The 17,997-nt window shown below is 56.7% G+C and overlaps 2 protein-coding genes across 2 annotated transcripts; one reads left to right on the forward strand and one right to left on the reverse strand.

Moving 5' to 3' along the window:
* Positions 1 to 130: 130 nt before the first annotated feature.
* Positions 131 to 5,739, reverse strand: CkaCkLH20_12446 (chitin synthase; the record flags this gene model as incomplete). The annotated part of the gene is made up of 3 exons (XM_038895159.1): positions 131 to 162; positions 217 to 5,480; positions 5,540 to 5,739. 3 exons carry the CDS (start codon positions 5,737 to 5,739, stop codon positions 131 to 133), a joined length of 5,496 nt encoding a protein of 1,831 aa, XP_038739548.1.
* Positions 5,740 to 12,210: 6,471 nt separating this feature from the next.
* On the forward strand, positions 12,211 to 17,681 carry CkaCkLH20_12447 (uncharacterized protein; the record flags this gene model as incomplete). The annotated part of the gene is made up of 3 exons (XM_038895160.1): positions 12,211 to 12,509; positions 12,564 to 16,256; positions 16,313 to 17,681. The coding sequence occupies 3 exons, from the start codon at positions 12,211 to 12,213 to the stop codon at positions 17,679 to 17,681; spliced, it is 5,361 nt and encodes a 1,786-aa protein (XP_038739549.1).
* Positions 17,682 to 17,997: the final 316 nt, after the last annotated feature.

The raw sequence follows: 17,997 nt of genomic DNA on the forward strand, positions 1-17,997 counted from the left end.
TGCACCCCATCCCAGTTGATAAAAATAGCAAAATCCGTGAGCGTGAGAAATGTCCTCTTTTTGGTGACCCCGTAACCAGAAAAATGTGTGATGCATTAAATTAAGTATAAATCACTGGCGACGCTAAAGCTTATAACTGGCCCGACAAGAGCGCCTCCGTGGCTGCGACGGACGTTAGTAACTGGAGTAGTCTGATCTGGGTGCTTGGGAACTTACCGCTGTTGATGTACTGTCGCTTGGCATCGAGGGGAACGCCGAAACGACGCTCCAGCTCCTGCTTGATGCCCTTCTTCGTTACCGTCATCAGGTCGGCCGTCCGGAGGATCTCGCGGATCTCGGCCAACAACGCATCGTCGTTTGGCAGGCCGACCATGTCCTCGGGGGAGAAGAACTGCGAACCGCCGAATTGGCTGTTGCGGTTACCACCCATCTCGGACGCCGCGAGGGACATGCGAGACATGTTGCGCTGGTCGTAGCCCATGGGAGGTCTGGGCGGCGCGTAGCCACCGGCGATGGAGCCGGGGCGGCTATGGTATCCGTACTCGGAGACGGGGACCTGTCCCTTGGTGGCGTAGCTGTAGCCAGAGACCTCGGAGCGGGCGTCCTCGCGAACGGTCTGGGCGTCCCAAAGCTCGGCCTGGTACTCCTCCCACTTCTTCTTGGGGATGACGGACGGGTCGAACTTGCCCTCGTCGGAAATGACAATCTTCTTTCCCTTCTCGCCGGCAATGACACGGGTGTTACCCCAGTTGAAGTCGTCCATGTGCCAGAAGGAGTACAGGGGCAGGGCGAAACTGAAGACGGGAATGGCCAGGATGTACAGAATCATCCAGCCAATCATCTCCCACTTGCGGCGGAGGATGAAAATGATGGCTTGCAAACCGTAAATGGCTCCCAGCATGATGAAGGCCGTGACGGGCACCACGCTGGGGTTCTGAACGACCATCACAATGAGGTAGATGATGTAGGCGACGACGACGGGCTGGACAACGGTACTGAGCAAGTCGACGAAGACGATGAAACGCATGGAGAAACAGCAGAAACCGCAAAGCTGCGCCATGGGGATGAGTTCCATGAGGTTGTGCACCGTCGAGTTGATCCAGCGACGTCTCTGCGAGAGGAACACGGCCCAGGAATCGGGGGCGATGGTCCACGCGTGAGCTCTGTTGGTGTACTTGGTCTTGTACTTGTTGTGGTACTTGAGGAGCAGAGTCGTGAGGTAACGATCCTCACCGAGGTGGAGCAGGTTCTTCATGTGCAGAGTATCAACACGAATGGTGGAGTAGTCCTCGATAATCTCCTTGCTGACGAACAGGGGCTTGCCGGTCTCGGCGGCGCGGATGCGGTACATGGAGAAACAGCCGGGCAAACAGGTGACACTGCCGAACAGACTCTCAAAGGCCTTTGTGAGGTTGTGAGAGATCCAGTATTCGTAGACTTGAATCATGGTGATGAAGGAGGCCTTCGCGTTGGTGAGAGCGGTCTCACCGCAGACGGCGATGAGGCGGGTGTCGTTGAGGAATGCGGCAACCATACGCGTGGCAGAGTCGGCGCCGACGACGGTGTCGGCGTCGATCTGGAACATGAATTCGTAGAACGTGGGGTTGACACCGATGATGTTGCGAATCTGGTGGTACATCTCGAGTTCCAGAGGGCTCATCTCCAGGTTGTAGTGGACGCGGTTGAGGAAACGCATGAGGATCATTTGAGAGTCGCGCTTGCCACGGTTACCAGGGCGAGAAACCTCGGAGGGCTTGCCGACCTTGACGATGACCAAGAAGGGGACGATGTGACCTTGGACTTCGTACAAGCCGGAATAGACCTTGCCCATGTTGTGCTGCTTCTGACCTTCACCGAGGGACTCGAAGCTCAAGGGTTCCGGGTCGACGGTCTCGGAGACGCCGAGAATGTCGAGCACGATGCGCGGCGTAGGCTTGTCGTTGCCCTGTCCGATAATCATACCGTCGCAAACCACGATGAGAAGCTTGCGCTTGTCATCGTAGTGCATTCTGGCACAAGAGTCGATGGCACGGCGAAGGGAGTCCTCGTCCTCGGTGTAGGCCGGAATCTGACACATGACGAACTTGTCGAGGTTCTCGGGCATGTTCTTACCGCCGAACTGGAGCGCAGCCAAGAACTTGAAACCGAGAATGGAGCAGAGAATGATGGAAATGGCGAGAACAAGATACTCGGCAAACTTGCAGCGAGCCGAGTTACGAGTGTCAACGTCGCCAATGTAGAAGAGGTTGTTGAGACAAGTCTTCATGCGTTTCTTGAGCTGGGCGTCGATGTTGAGGTTGTCCCACAGCTTGGTAATATCCGTACCAGATTTTTGTTGGAAGAGGGTCATGACGGTGTTGTCCATGAACTTGGTCTGGCCGGTGTCCTCGGGGGCGCTCTCGCCAGCCTTCGCCTGCATCCTCAAGCCGCCGTTCATGTAGTCGGTCACGTCGTACACCTTGCTGTCCAGAATGGCGATGATCTTCTGCTTGTTGGCCAGAGTCTTGACGTACTGAGGAGAGTAGCCGACGTTGCCCTTCTTGTAGTTGGCCTTGAGGAAAGTCATCTGCTCGTAGTACCAATCCGGACGGCTGTCGTTTGTCCAGGAACGGAAGTCGTGGAACTTGTAGTTCATGTCGGCCCAGGCAATCAAGGGAGAACCAGTCAGGTTTGTGTTCTTGTAGTCCAGGGAGACGTGCTCGTCGACAGAGCCGTCCTTGCCCTGGCACAGGGCGCTGACCTGGATGGGGAAGAGGGAGCTGATATCCTGGCCGGCATAGTTCTTCAGTTGCTTGACGGTGACATAGGGCGGGTAGTGACGAGGGGCGAATGAGCCGATATCAAAGACCACACCGCGAATCGAGGAGTAGGCAGAGTTATCGTCCTTGCCGTCGTGAGAGGACAACTCTTCGGCACTGTAGACGTGTTGCGTGGGGCAGATGAGCTTGGGGAAGACGACGATGAAGAAGGCGGCGAACAGACAGAACAGCCAGATCAACATGTTGATGGCCAGCTTCTCTCTCCAGGCCACACGAATGTCCTTGCGGGGCATGCGGCCCATCTTGCGGACAAGGATGTCCGGGACGAACCAGGTCATGAGGTAGACGGTGAACACCCAGCGCTTACGACTGGCACTGTCCTTGAACTCCTCGACCTCCTCCAGACTCTTCTCGTTACCACGTTCGGCCATCTGCTCTCTGGTGTCCAGGTTCTTGAACATGTCACCACCTCCGAAGGCGGAGACGCCGGCTTCCGAGCGAGAGTCGGACCCGTCCTGGCCAAAGTAACCGCTCTTACCCTTCTCGCCGTAGCCCATCGGAGTGTTTCCTGCGGAGAGCAGGCGCTCCTTGGAAGCGGCGAAGGGGACGTCTTGCGGCGTCAGGCCGTCACCGGCGTCAGAAGGCAGGTTGTATCTTCCGGAGGCGGAGGCGCTCTCGGAGAGCTGGGCGATCTCCATCCAGCACCTCTCGCTGAGGAAGACACCGGTTGATCCGATTCTGACCTCGTTGCTCGGCCAATGCTTGTCTTCGACCACAAGTTCGACACGCTCTCTCTCAGAACCGACGAGGATGGTGTCCGAGTCAGCCAAGCCGAGGAACTCGCCGAAGGGGAGGAAGAGACTGAAATCGGCCGAGCGAAGGCGCTGGCTGATTTCGGCGATACCAAACGTCTGCACCTGGGTGCGGACGCACTTGCTGTCAAACTGGTTCGCAATGCGCCTGTCGTTGGGCTTCAAGCAGAAGACAAAGTACGAATTCGTGCTGGGGTCAGCAACAGACTTGGTGACGTTCTCCAAGGATGCCAGGAACTGGCCCGACGCCCCCTGCTCTGATGCGTGAAGCTTGGAACCTTCGGCTTGCGAGTTGCCTTCGCTGAGTCTGTCGAGTTCTTCCTGAGCCTCGTCCTCCTGCTGCTGCTGTTGCTGCTGCTGATACCGTTGAATGCGCGCCTGGTTGCGGGCAGTTCTTGTCGTCTTGCGCGACATGACGCTGGGCGCTCTGGTAGGTTTCGAGCTGATGGTGGCCTGCATGACGGTGGACCTCTCCTTGGGGTGGGTAACGGTGCGGAGAGCCTCCTGGCCGAACAGTCTGGCGACGAACTCGCTCTTGGTGGAGTTGATCATGTTGAGCAGATCGCCAGAGATGACTTCACCGTTCTCCTCAATGATGCCCTTGACAGGATAGTCAACCTCACCGGCAAAGTGCTTGACGGTGAACAGGGCGGCGGTGTTCTCGGTGAGGAAGTTGCTTCCAGGGAGCCTGGCCGTCGTAGAGCCGGGGGTGATGGCGGGGTTCTTGCCCTCGAAGCGTTTGCGAAGGCTCTCAAGGAACTGGTGATCGGTGCGGTTCCTCCGGGTCTGGTCGTCCAAAATGCTAAGCAAGCCGTTTCCAGGCTTGAGCAGGCCCCTGACGGCATCCGAGTTGTCAAAGTAGCTGGTCGCCGCGACGCTGACCTCCTCGTTCTCCAGCATGTCTGCCTTGCGATCGAAGAAGTTCTGGAGCGTCAGGTTGTAGAGCGCTTCGCAGGCGGCGTTGTTGAGGAGCTGGTCGAGCGCAGAGTGAGTGGCGGCCTGCTGGGCAAAACCAGGGAAGTCGAGGATGGACACCGTGTTGGCGACGCTCTCCTCGGGAGCGCAGATCCTCTGGTTGATGCCTTCAACAATGTACGCAACCAGGAGGGAGTACAAAGTACGCGCCAGCTCGTTCGCGTGAGACCTGGCGCCGTTGGGATCTAACATGACGGTGACCCTCTCCTTGTGGATCATCTTGGTCTTGTACGACAACGTGGTCTGCAAGTCCTGCGTGCCGACGCCCAAAAAGGCGGCAACGATGCCGAGAACATCCTTGTTCTTGACGGCGGTCACGGTCTGTCCGCCCTCGTGGGAGAAACCGCCGCTGTCGTCCCCAGTAATCTGGGTGTTGGACGTCGTCTCGAACTCGAGCTGACCAATGTGCAGAATGCTTGCCAGAATTTGGCAAATCTCGGCAATCTCGCTCCGGGGGAACTCCAGCTTCTTGAGGGCGTTCTTGAAAACCTGGAAGCCTTCGGCATCGTTGATGCCGACCTTGAGCTGTGTGGGATGGCCCAGGTACTTCCATCTCTTCTGAGCGACGCCGGCTGGAGTTTCGAACCCGAGATGGGCCTTCTCGGCGGCACTGGTACCGGCCATGAGGTAGTACAAGATGTGGAAGTTGCGCTCGCCGGTCGGGATATCCGTGATGCGGCTTCGCTCGAGTCTGTGGTCGAGCAGCTTGGCACCGATGAGAAGCGGGTTCGTCGTGGTGGCCGTGTCATATTGCAGCTCGTAGAAGAGACCTGCCTTGGAGGCCGTGGGAGTTGTGGCCGTCTTGGTGGTCGTCAAAGTATCGAAGACATACGCGGCGAGGGAGACTTTGGTAGAGAGGGGAGTGGAAGACTTGCCGAGGAAAGCAGTCAACAGGTGGGATCGAAGGGTAGACTTTCCTGAGCCGGATTCACCCCTATTCACGTGGTTAGCATGATGCCGTCATGATACAAGACGGGGCGGGGGCGGACGAACAAGAAGACAACGGCTTGGTTCTCGGATCTGTGGCCCAACCTGATCCAGGCTCTGTCTGCGATGTCCTCAGCGCCTCCCATGGCGCTTCCCTCCTTGCCTCCATCGGGGCCCTTGGCGGACGAGGTGTAGGTGTTCAAGGAGATGAGGGCATGGGACGAGAGGCGAGCAGTCGGCAGCGACACATGGAAACGACTGGCCAAGTGTGCTGTCAACTGTGTGTCTGATTGCGAATGTGCGGGTAACGACGGAAGAGAAGGTTGGTTATGAGCGCCCCCGCCGTTCCCACCAAGCGGTGGCAGGTTCATCGCCATGTTGGGCACGATGCCGCCGGCGATGATTTTCGGTAGGTCTCGAGATACGCGTTTGTCGATCGGTCAATGGCTGTATCGAAGAAGCTCACGGGCTGTTGACGATGAAAAGAACCGATCGGGATCTGCGTTGGGAGGGAGAAGAGTCCTCGGAGATGATGTCCAGGAGCTCGAATTAGGCGTGGTAGTGAAAGGAGTAAACAGGGAGACGTCCGAAAACCCAAACGAAGGAGATGTACAACAGTTGCTAGGCAGGAAACGAGCGTGCAGAGAGGAAGAGGTGAGAAAAGGAAGACGGGCAGGATTGATAGAGCAAGGCTGAGTTGAACGAGTGAGAGAAGTTCGAGGCGCGAAACGAACGAGGCGATTGCTCTTTCTCTGTCAAAGCCAGTCAGTCATTCAGTCCAGTCGGATGCCAACTTTCTCTTTGCTTTGGATTGTCTCCTTTCCTCTCTCCGTGTGTCAAGGGAGACAGAGGCAAGAGTGGTGCAACGGGGGGGGGGGGGGGGGGGGCAAAGATTGTGGTGAATGAATGGCGACTGGGAAATGGTATTTTTTTATTCCCCCCCCCCCCCCCCCCCCCCCCCCCCCCCCCCCCCCCCCCCCCCCCCCCCCCCCCCCCCCCCCCCCCCCCCCCACGAGTGTGGTGACTGACTGGCGACTGGGAAAGGGGATTGTTTTCTTCGGGCAGGAAGCTTACCAGCAGCAGCAGTAAGCAGCAGCAGTAGACTGTAGGAGAGCAGTTGCAACTCATAGTGCGGCGGGCGAGACGAACCTGAGACGCAGGCCTCATACGAACTCTGTGCCACCCGCTACACACCACAATTACACTGTGGAGAGGCCGGGGCACATTGTCAGCATCAGGGACTTCCTGCTTACCTGCTTTCCCACTCCTCCCCGGCGTTTGCAACGACCACTCGCTGGCCTCAGTCCAGACTCTCCAGGCTCGGGGAGGACGAGATGACAGGCACCCACCCCTGCGTTGCTTTCTTCTCGACTTTTCTCCCATTCCTTTTCCCTGATCTCGGTTCACGATGGAGTAATGCACCAGCCACACCGCACTGTGTCGCTTGTATCCGTACCTCCCGTCCTTCACCTCAGTCACTGTTCAGCGGCTTCTCAGTAGATATCCCCTGTGTCCCCTCCGTTGCAGCATTCAACGGGTGACTGCGGGGTCGCTTGAGCTTGTTAGCACCAAGCTCGTTGTGCGCCGTAGTCCTGCGACGCTGCAGTGTTGTTGATGTCTGTAGGCTGTACAGGTTGAGGCACGCCGATTCCTCAGCCCCTCCGTCCTCGAAAGGCGACGCCAGACTCTATTCTCGTCCAGCCGAACACCATCAGTAGGGCAGCACTGCGTCTCGCGTCGTCTGAACTGCCAGACGAGGCAAAGACATTGTCTGTCACATACAAGTCATGCCGTTGTGTAGAATAAACTGGGTGGGGATCCCAGAAGACTGCTGGGCCTCCCATGATCATCATGGTAGTAAAGGCGCTCCATGGGTGAAGAAGAGATTGATCGAGTGAGGCTTGAAGTTGCCTCCGCAAGCCCCCTTTCAAGGACTTGGCTATCTATGACAGCATCGAGTGGCATCGGGTTCAGGGGTATGCTCCTTGGGTGGACTGCAGTGCTGTGGTGCTGCTGAGAATGCTGTGTGCTTTGCGGCATGTGGACAATGAAGAATAGACGCGTTCTGTTTCACAACCTACATTTTCGTCAGTCTCCTCGGCTTCGGGTTGAGCATAGGACGGGGGAGTACACCGCAGCGGGCTCCCGGCGACGGTAATGGCCCAGCACCGAGACGGCGAAGAGTTGAGCGTCTGAGCCGACACACGGTAATACGGGTAGTGTGACCACCAGACTGGATGGTTCGAAACAAAACGTTGATGGTCCGCCCCGACGGATGGCTGTCCAACAATCCCTAAACCTTGTGTCCGTGAGAGGACGGATTGGCGCAGTGGCTTCCCAATTCTCCACATTGTGTCTCGTTGTTGATGTCGAGATAGTGTACATCACTTGCCTTTGCCATGTCCAAACCACGGATACTTTTGGTGTCGCGACGTCTCAGTAGTAACCGGTCCTGGCCAGCGTTGGCGTGGTTGCTAGGAGCTCGGCGCTTTCGCGGATGTCTCGTTGCATCTGCTGCGAATACGGAACATGTCGTTGGCGGTCGCTATGATGGCAGAAGTAAGACTTGGCGACGTGGGATTGCCCATGAGCGCTAGACGTGGCGCTCATAGGCAGTTTCCAGAGCCTGCTAGACTCTCGTCTCCCACGGCATAATGAAACCATCCGTGCTGTGGTGTAGTACTTGAGAAAGACTGTTCTCACGAGCTGGACAATTCCGACGAGCAGAGCCGAGATCGACCCAAGAAAGAATGCGTGAAGATCTCAAGCCGCTCACTCGGATTGAGGGCGTGCACGCGCGTATGACGATGGCTGTGGTCCAAGGGAGACTAGAAGGATGTTTGACCAGAGCTTGAGCCGAGATCAGCACAATCATCTAACCGTATTGGACACATGAGAGGAATGTGATTCCTCCGGCAGGAATGTTGGATGTAATTACACATCTTGTCCCTCGAGCGACTCGAAGGACGGTGACTCGGGCTGCCGAGAATGCTTTGTTTGTTCAGCAAACACACGAGGACGGTGTTCGTCCCACCAGTTGCAGACAAATGTCGATAAGCATAACTGTGTGAAGTGAGTTTTCGGCAGGAAGCATGATGCATGATTGATGAGGTCGGATGGCAGAATGTTGGCTGAGGCGTGTTAGGATGGCAGGCGGTCCAAGCCGCGTGTTTTTTTTTTTTTTCTTTTCCTTTCCACTGGAGTGAGTGGTGCCGTGCCGCTGCCGCGGTTCAAGGCGTGGAGAACCCGGGCTTGATTACCTCGAATTATGGCCGTCTCAATTAGAGGAGGAAATGTGGTGCAGCTTCAAGGTTTGGAGAAAAGCTACTCGGAGCACAGTGCGCAGGAATATTGCAGCGGTTACCCTCGTCGCAATCCAGCACTTTCGGTAAGTGTCCCAGACAGGCCAGGGCTATTGCCAGCAGCGGGAGCAAAAGCGAGCGGGACGCCGGGATAGAGGGAAAACACCAGGGGAAAAATTAATAATCAGAGACAGGGCATAGCATGAAGAAAATTGGGGAAAGGGGGGCCATTGGGTCCTCTCCAATTGGGTCTGGAAAGAGCCGGCTTGGATACCTTGCGATACGTACCGTTCGTAAGTGTACGTATCTCGGGCACCTTACAAGGTGGACGGGGCTCAAGGGCCCATCGGCCGCTAGCCTTTCTGTGAATCCAAAAAAAGCACTGAGCTGCATTTTGCATCTCACCACTCGAGAGTCGACTTCCAACAAGCCCCAATAAGACCGCTCCTCCAGTGCAGCAGCACTCATATGCTAGCTCAATGTTTGACGGGATAGGCGGGTGGGCCATGGAAGAAGATGGATCAAATCGAACGCCATCCGTACCCGTCCCCGAAGACTACCCACGCGAATACCACAGTTCTACGCTCATCCATTCGTTGACGCGAAAGAGCATAAAAAATAGAACAGAACACTCACGGCACAGCCTCAGTCGCGTCCCAGCCCGATGTCAGCCAAGCCAACTCCGACCACCCAGCCAAGTTCTCTACCTACTAGTGGCGTCGCGGCTCCGCACTAGACGGGAGCCTGTCGGCGGCAATTGGAGGGGCGGCCATACAGAAGAAAACAACAACATCAACACAGAAGCCAATGATGTCGGATCATGTGCGAGAAGCACCGACGAAGATACAGACTGTTGTCTCTCTAGCCCAGCCACCTAATGAGCTCCAGATGCTGCAACAGAAGACACTGCGAATGCACCAACCACCTCGGATTCACTCTGCACTCTGCATTCAGCCAGCCTCGGAAACCTTCGTTCACCATGCTGTGCTTGAAAGGCTATGCAATGTGTTGATCATAAGGTGCTGACGGGCGGTGTCATCGCGATGTTGATGGTGGTCCGTAGGCCTCCCTTTTCAGACGAACAGATTGGCCCAGTCATGAGTTGTTGCGAGGATGAGCGCAACCACACGGCCGACGCGCTGCAGGGTGTTGGTCACGGCCGCCGGCTGAGTCCATCCTGCATCCGCCATCCATCCATCGTCCGTCTGATGAATCCCATCGTTCCGGATCTGACTCTGGACTCGCGAAAGAAGCACTGCCGGCAGGCTACTTCGTCCCTGACACGGGCATTCGGGGGAACAGACACAGGACAGAGCACAAGTCAGGGTCGCAGTCATTGCGCAGCGGCAGTAGCACAAAGTATCGCCGCCGGCGCCATCAGCATTCCTTGCTGTTGATGTTGGGATGTCTTGCCATGCATCGCAGCTGCCGCCTCCATCAGCAGTGAAGCATCAGCATGAGCAGCACATCGTCGTGTTGATCTCGTGCATTTCCAGCCGCGATCGGATGGGTGGGCCGATTTTTCGCCCCCCTCCAACGCCCGTCGCCCGCCCCGTCTCCTCTCCGGGGCTCCAGGCTCGTATTTGTTCCAAGAAAAGGACTTCCCGCGACCGGATCTACAGTCTTCCCAGTCGAGCCACGGTACTAGCTGGCCACGGCGGCGAATATGCGACTGACAACTGTGGGCTCGTGGAGACGACGAGCGGCTGTTGATTCTTGAACGCGATGCTCCGGTTCTTCGTCTCTCGGTGTTGAGGGTCGTCTTGGGTTTTTGGATCCACGAAGGTAGCCTTGAACTTGACAATCTGGTTTTGAGCGCGTTGCATGTTGCATTCCATCCTCCCCCTGTTCGTATTGTGGCAGTTGTGCCCTGTCTGTCATGCAGCTGCTTTTTGCCTTGGCACACGGGATCAGCAACGGTTCAAGTAGGAATGTCGTCAATACCGCCAATCGACCTTGTGGTTGCTGCTCCATTAGTGGTTCTGTCATGACTGTGATGGGATAGCCAGCCCCGGCCTCGCGCCTCCAGAAGAACGACACGGCTTCTCTGATGGGTACCGGTCTGACGGAAAGCTGTCCGTCACAACGTCGGAAGGCGTCCATCACCTCTCCAAGTGCATTTGTTGATGAGCCATGGGCGTGTTGTAGCTGTAGCTGTAGCCGTAGCTGTATAGCGGAATGAAGAATCGTGGATTAGGTAAGGACGTCTTTCAAACAGTGCGGGAGGGCGAAGATGCCGCCCGACCGGTGGGATCGAGTATTCTAGTGCAAGTGGAGATATTTTGTGCCTGGGTCCCCCCCAGGCTAAGTGTAGGGACCGAACTTGGCGGAAACGTTGCCAGGGTCTCCTTTCTCCTGCCCAAAGATTTAGCAGGGGAAGGTTGAGACTATGCACTTCTGGTTCGTTTCGCCCGCCGTTTCCCAGGGGGGAGGCGAGGACTTCAAAGGACGGGAAGGAAGGGGAAGAGAGAAAAAATTATCTCAGGCACGCCTACTGCATTTGGAAGGGTCTTGACTGCTGTGTGGTGGCTGTCCTCAGCGCCTCAGTGGTGTGGTGATCCCTCAGGCTGAGATGCTGCAGAGCAGTTGGGTCCCTTTGGTGCCTGGAACTACTGGAATACGATGCACCTCAGGTGATGTGTCCGTCGTTCGTACTGTGCCATCTCTGCTGCGGCAGTCCCCGGACTAGTAGAAGGACGGGCAACTCCTATTACCTATCCATCATTACGAGACCCGCGCTCCGCCTCGTCACGTCTGGCCTACCTACCTATTCGTGAATCGCAAGGTACCTTGCCCAGTCGAGAGAGAGAGAGAGAGAGAGAGGTAGGCGGGCACCTAAGCACCTACGCACGGAGAGAGAAGAGAGAGGTCATTCCCTGTCTTCGCTCTTCTGCTGCTGCCGCACTGTTACTCTTCCCCCTTCGCTTGTCACCTTCTTCCATCAACTCACCTTCAGTTGAGGCGTTCGAAGGGACCTTTGATTTTCTTCCCATTACCTCTTTCCTAGACAGCCGCCTCACTCGCTTTGGTGGTCTGGATATTCCGTCGCTAATCTGTTGTTTCTCTCAAGTTTTTCCTTTGCCGTCGACCTGCTTCGTTTGCTTGTTGCAAGGGGAAGAAAAGAAAGGGAGAAATCCGCCGCCCAGCTTCGAACTCACGCGTTGCTCAGTTGCTCAGCGACAGCAGAAACCCACGCCTCTTTCTGACATACTGTCCGTCATAACGTATTCGTCTTAATCTCAACCTCAACGGTCCACTCGCTTCATCTCCTCCCTCATCGTCGACTTGTCCCACCATCGACGGTCTCCTCTTTCTCGACGTCTTGTTTACCTCGCCGACGTCAGCCCACTCGACGATATAAACGACCTCGAATAGTGTCGCGACCCGTCACGGGGCTGTCCATGCCAGACGTCACGATCGGAACCCATCATCATCATGGCGAGCGGTCGAATGTCCATGTACTCGGTGGCATCCGAGGGTCTCGGGGGCGCTCGAGGTGGCCCTCAGTCTGCTCCTGTTTCCACCACCACCCTCCTCAACGCCGTCCACAACATCTACCTGGCATCCCAGCCCTATCAGTTGGACGCCGGTACCAGTCTCGTTGTCAACACATGGCTCACCGCGGCCCAGCTTGCCCCCGACGGCAGCACCGGAGGCACCATAGACAGGGCCCTTACCAGGAGGTCATGGGAGCACGCCTTAAGGCGTGCCGAAGACGGATGCATCGTCCTTGGGTATGACCTCGCGTGACGCAGAATCCGCTTGAACGTGTCGCTAACTCCCTGCAGTTCTCTCCACGCATCTACTCCGTCCCTGCTCACACCGTTCCTCTCATCTCTGCCGCCCACGATCCCCTCATCCGTCTACCGCGCGCTGGAGGCGATTCAGCCCTTCCTGAGGTGCTCTACTCCTTACAATCCCTCCGCCCCTCGCCATTCTGCCCTCGGCGTCACTTTCACCCTCAGTCTCGGCGGTAATCTTAATGGGGCCTCGATTGCCCTTTCTCAGGGTGGTATCGACACCGCCAAGGGCCTTCTCAGCATCCCGCCCGAAGCTGGCTACCGTGCCTTTGACGTATTCTACTACCTGCTCACCTCGGCTTCCACCCCGGCCGAGAGGGAGTTCCTCGGTCTGAAGTCTGCTTCCAACTACGCCCTGCTGGCAAGATCTGGCACCTACGACCCGCCCTCCTACCTCCCGACCGCCGACGACGCGGCTGCCGCTGATGACTTCCGTTCTGCTTTAAAAGACATTGGTATCAAGGGCGCGGCCCACCGTAATCTGATTTCCACCCTCGCAGGCCTGCTCAAGCTTGGCGACACGCTTGACTATGACGTAGACGAGGAGGTCTTTGAAGAGATCTGCGAGGATGTCAGTGGATTGCTGTCAATGGACCCTGAAACCCTTGCCAGACACTGCACGACCGAAGACCGAATGACGTTCGTCGGCGGTCTCTACGAGGCGTTGGTCGATTGGATCATCACCAAGGCGAACGATGCCATCTCGGCGCAGATCGCGCGCATCAAAGACGGCGCCGAGTCGGTTGACGGCCGCGGTGCTCGTACGCCCACTTCCAACGGTGACGGCGGAGACACGGTTTGCATCACCGTTCTGGAGGTGCCCGACCCGAACTTGGGCAGGGCTGTGTGCATGAGGGGGGTTTTTGACGACACTCTTGGCATCAACGCCGAGATGATTGCCGATGGCGTAGAGGTTCCTCCTGCCGGAAGCACGGTTGTGCGTGAGATGCAAACAGCTGTTGGCGAAGTCGGCCCCGAATTGGGCATCATGGCCGGCGCCGCTGGCAGAGATCGCCAGCATGAGTTGGAGAAGCGAGAGGAGGTGCTGGAAAAGATTGGCCACTCCGCCGACGACGACGGGTTCCTCAAGGAGCTTCTTTTCCCCGTCGCCGGCCAAGGTATCAACCTGGGGCGCACCGGCCGTATCGATCTGTCGTCACTCCTGAACTCGAGCCGCGTCTGGTACCACCTTGCCATTCACCCCACCGATGACTCGCCCGCGAGCCTGGCCGCGCTGCCCTCCGTGAACTCGGCTTGGTCGGCTGGCACCGTCTCCCGCCAGCTCCGCGCTTGGCGTCTGCCGGAATGGGCCAACAGGCGCAACAAGAACCTCGACTTCACTGCAGACTTCGACATGGACGAGTTCGTTCAACGCTATGCTGCTCTCGGCTGCAAGGATGGCCGTGAAGGCATCGAGACGTGGATTCTCGAACGTGGTTGGACCAACGGCGAAGTCGTCATCGGCAAAGAACGCGTTTGGATACGTGAGAGTGCTTGGTGGGAGGCCGAGAGCATGCTCGACCTGAAGATCACGGACAACAACCTGCCCGGAATGGGCAACGTCATGGTTGCCAACAATCTCGAGTCCGGGTACTCGGCGAACGGCAGCGGCTACTTCCCGACGCCCGTGTTCGGCGACAACACTCCCAACGGCAGCCGGGACCATCTCATAGCTCACCAGCGTAACTTCAGCCAGGGCAACATCTCCCAAAACACCCTCAACCACAACAACGCGATGCGCGCGCCGTCGATCGCCCCCTCCAACATGCGCAATGTGCAAAACACGGGTGACTATGGCTTGGGCACAAAGGGCGACACCTACAAGGGCCAAGTCTTCTACAACAACGAGGGCGAGTTTGTCGGACAGATGGACCCCGAGCTTGCCGACGGCAAGCAAATCGAGACAAAGACGATGACCAAGGAGCGTCGCATCTGGGTCGCGATCGTCTGGGCCTGGACTTTCTGGATTCCCTCTCCCCTTCTGCGGGTCGTGGGTCGCATGAAGCGACCCGACGTCCGCATGGCCTGGCGTGAGAAGCTTGTTCTCGTCTGGTTCATCGTGCTCATGAATGCCGCCATCGTCTTCTGGATCATCTTCTTCGGTAAACTCCTCTGTCCTAACTTCGACAAGGCGTGGAACACAAAGGAGGTCGGCACACACGGAGGCGAAAACGACTTTTACGTCAGTGTTCGTGGTCGCGTGTACGACATCTCCAAGTTTTGGAAGACGCAGCACTCTGACACGGCCATCGAGACCACCAAAGACAACATGTTACCGTTCGCCGGCATGGCCATGGACGAGTACTTTCCGCCTCCTCTCCAGCTGGTCTGCCCCGGCCTCGGCCTCACGGAGACGCAACAGCTGACCGCGAACAACACCCCTGAGTACGTCATTGGCGTCCACACCTCCGGCTATTTCGCCAGTGACCGCACCAGCGCCTTGGGCAACAAGGAGTGGTACAGCAAGACTTTCTTGCCCCGCATGAAGGAGTACTACAAGGGCGACCTCGTCTGGGATAAGAAGAAGGTCGAAGATGAGGGCTCTAATGATAGCCACATGTGGGTCATCTACGACGGCTCCGTGTACGACCTGACCGACTACTACAACACCATGGACGTTAACAAGAATGTGGAAACGTACAAGTTCCTCAACACCAAGCTCACGAACGTCGTTTCCAACAACCCCGGCGAGGATGTCACTGACCTTTGGAACGACGTCATCAAGAACGCGGCCTCGAACTCGACCGAGAACACCTCGGTTCAGAACAGCATGAACTGCATCAAAAACTTGTTTTACGTCGGTATTCCGGACTTCCGTTATTCCGCCAAGTGTCAGGTGAACAACTACATCATGTTGGCGATGACAATTATCCTCTGTTCGGTCATTCTCATCAAGTTCTTGTCCGCCCTTCAGTTCGGTTCGAAGAGACGTCCCGCGCCGCAAGACAAGTTCGTTATCTGCCAAGTGCCGGCGTATACCGAAGGCGAAGATTCACTACGCAAAGCTCTCGATTCACTCACCGCACTACAATACGACAATAAGAGGAAGCTCATCTGCGTCATTTGTGACGGTGTCATCGTCGGTGCCGGCAACGACCGTCCGACTCCCAAGATCGTCCTGGATATCCTTGGCGTTGACCCCAAGGTCGACCCGCCGGCGCTTCCTTTCAAGTCCGTCGGCACCGGCAGCGAGCAACTCAACTACGGCAAGGTCTACTCGGGTCTTTACGAGTTCGAGGGCAACGTCGTCCCCTACCTGGTCGTCGTCAAGTGCGGTAAGGAATCCGAGCAGAGCAAGTCCAAGCCCGGAAACAGAGGCAAGCGTGACTCCCAGATTCTCCTGATGAGCTTCCTCAACCGCGTTCACCACCGCGCCCCCATGAGCCCTCTCGAGCTTGAAATGTTCCATCAAATCAACAACATCATCGGCGTGGACCCTGAGCTGTACGAGTACCTCATGATGGTCGACGCCGATACCAGCGTCAGGGAGGATTCGCTCAACAGACTGGTCTCGGCCTGTGCCAACGATGCCAAGATTGCCGGTATTTGCGGCGAGACTGGTCTGCAGAACGACGACAGAACATGGTGGACGATGATCCAGGTTTACGAATACTTCATTTCCCACAACTTGGCCAAGGCTTTCGAGTCTCTCTTCGGCAGCGTTACCTGTTTGCCCGGTTGGTAAGTAACACCCCTCTTACTCGTCTCTTCAAGAGCCGCCTGCTAACCCTAGCCAGCTTCACCATGTACCGTCTGCGCACCGTCGACAAGGGCAAGCCGCTCATCATCGCCGACGACGTCATTCGGGAGTATAGCGTGTGCGACGTCGACACCCTCCACAAGAAGAACCTGCTGTCTCTTGGTGAGGATCGTTACTTGACAACGCTGATGACCAAGAACTTCCCGTCCATGAAGTACAAGTTCATTCCCGACGCGTACTGCCAAACCGCGGCGCCCGAGTCCTGGAGCGTTTTGCTGTCTCAGCGTCGTCGCTGGATCAACTCGACTATTCACAACCTGTTTGAGCTGATGAAGCTTAAGGAGATGTGCGGTTTCTGCTGCTTCAGCATGCGCTTCATCGTCTTCATCGATCTCTTCGGTACCATCATTCTCCCTGCTACAACTGTGTACCTTGGATACTTGATCTACACCGTGGCCACAAGGTCTGGCCAGATTCCTTACATCTCCATCGTGATGATTGCTGCGGTGTACGGTCTCCAGGCTCTTATCTTTATCTTGAAGAGACAATGGCAGCACATCGGATGGATGATCATCTACATCCTTGCCTTCCCCATCTACTCGTTCGCCCTTCCCATCTACTCTTTCTGGAACCAGGACAATTTCTCGTGGGGTAACACACGTATCGTCATCGGAGAAAAGGGTAACAAGCAGGTTGTTGCCGTTGACGACGAGGGCTTCGACCCCAGGAGCATTCCTCTCCAGCGATGGGACGACTACGCCATGGCCAACAACCTCCCGGGACGCCGCGGCGGTTACATGGAGAAGCACGACATGGGTTACGACGACCAGTACGAGATGGATGAGATCAGATCCGTCTACTCCTCTGTTCGCCAGGGCTCCGTTCTCACCGGCATGAACCGCAACAACACCTACATGCCGCCTCAGTCTCCCGCTCCATTCGGCGGCCACATGGCTCGCGCCTCCGGCGCCAACAGCCCGTACCACCACGACCAGAACCTGGCCAACCGGCAATCGATGGCCTCTCTGGGCACCCACGACATCAACCGCATGCAGACTCCCTACCAGGACTTCCCTAGCAACCGCCCGAGCGTGTCCAACCTCCGTGGTCAGGCCAGCGTCTCGCCCGGCCTCGGCGGCAACCGTTCGCAGTCCGCCCTGGGCCTGAACCGGCCCAGCGCCAACCAGTCGCAATCGTCGTTCGACTTCCAGCGTGGCAACATGCAAGGTCCCGACGACGGCATGATTATCGAGGCCATCCAGGGCGTCCTGAGGGAGGTCGACCTCGACACGGTGACGAAGAAGCAAGTACGCGCTCTGGTCGAGCAGAGGTTGCAGACCGGACTCGTAGGCGAGAGGAGGACATTCATGGACAAGCAGATCGACAACGAACTTGCCAACATGTAAGGAGGCATTGCCAATCGTACATAGGAGTCGTTTCTGTCGTATAACGAGGACATTTGCAAGGGGCTGGTCAAAAATTCGGGGCGTTGCAATCTATCTATGAGACGAGTTCGCTCGGGCATGTCGTCTTGGGTTCCATCATTTTGTTTACATCTCTGTTGATTGGGGGCATATATTTACTATTTGGTTAACGCATCGACTGTGGACGGCATCCACTTGGTAATACATCCGCTAGTAGTTCAATTAATCCATATGAACCAACTGACAACGTTTTATGCTTGGTGATGCGGATAACCTGAACAAATTCGATGTTTTGAGC

This window comes from Colletotrichum karsti (genome assembly GCF_011947395.1).
Source record: "Colletotrichum karsti strain CkLH20 chromosome Unknown Scaffold59, whole genome shotgun sequence".
Lineage (NCBI taxonomy): Eukaryota > Fungi > Ascomycota > Sordariomycetes > Glomerellales > Glomerellaceae > Colletotrichum > Colletotrichum karsti.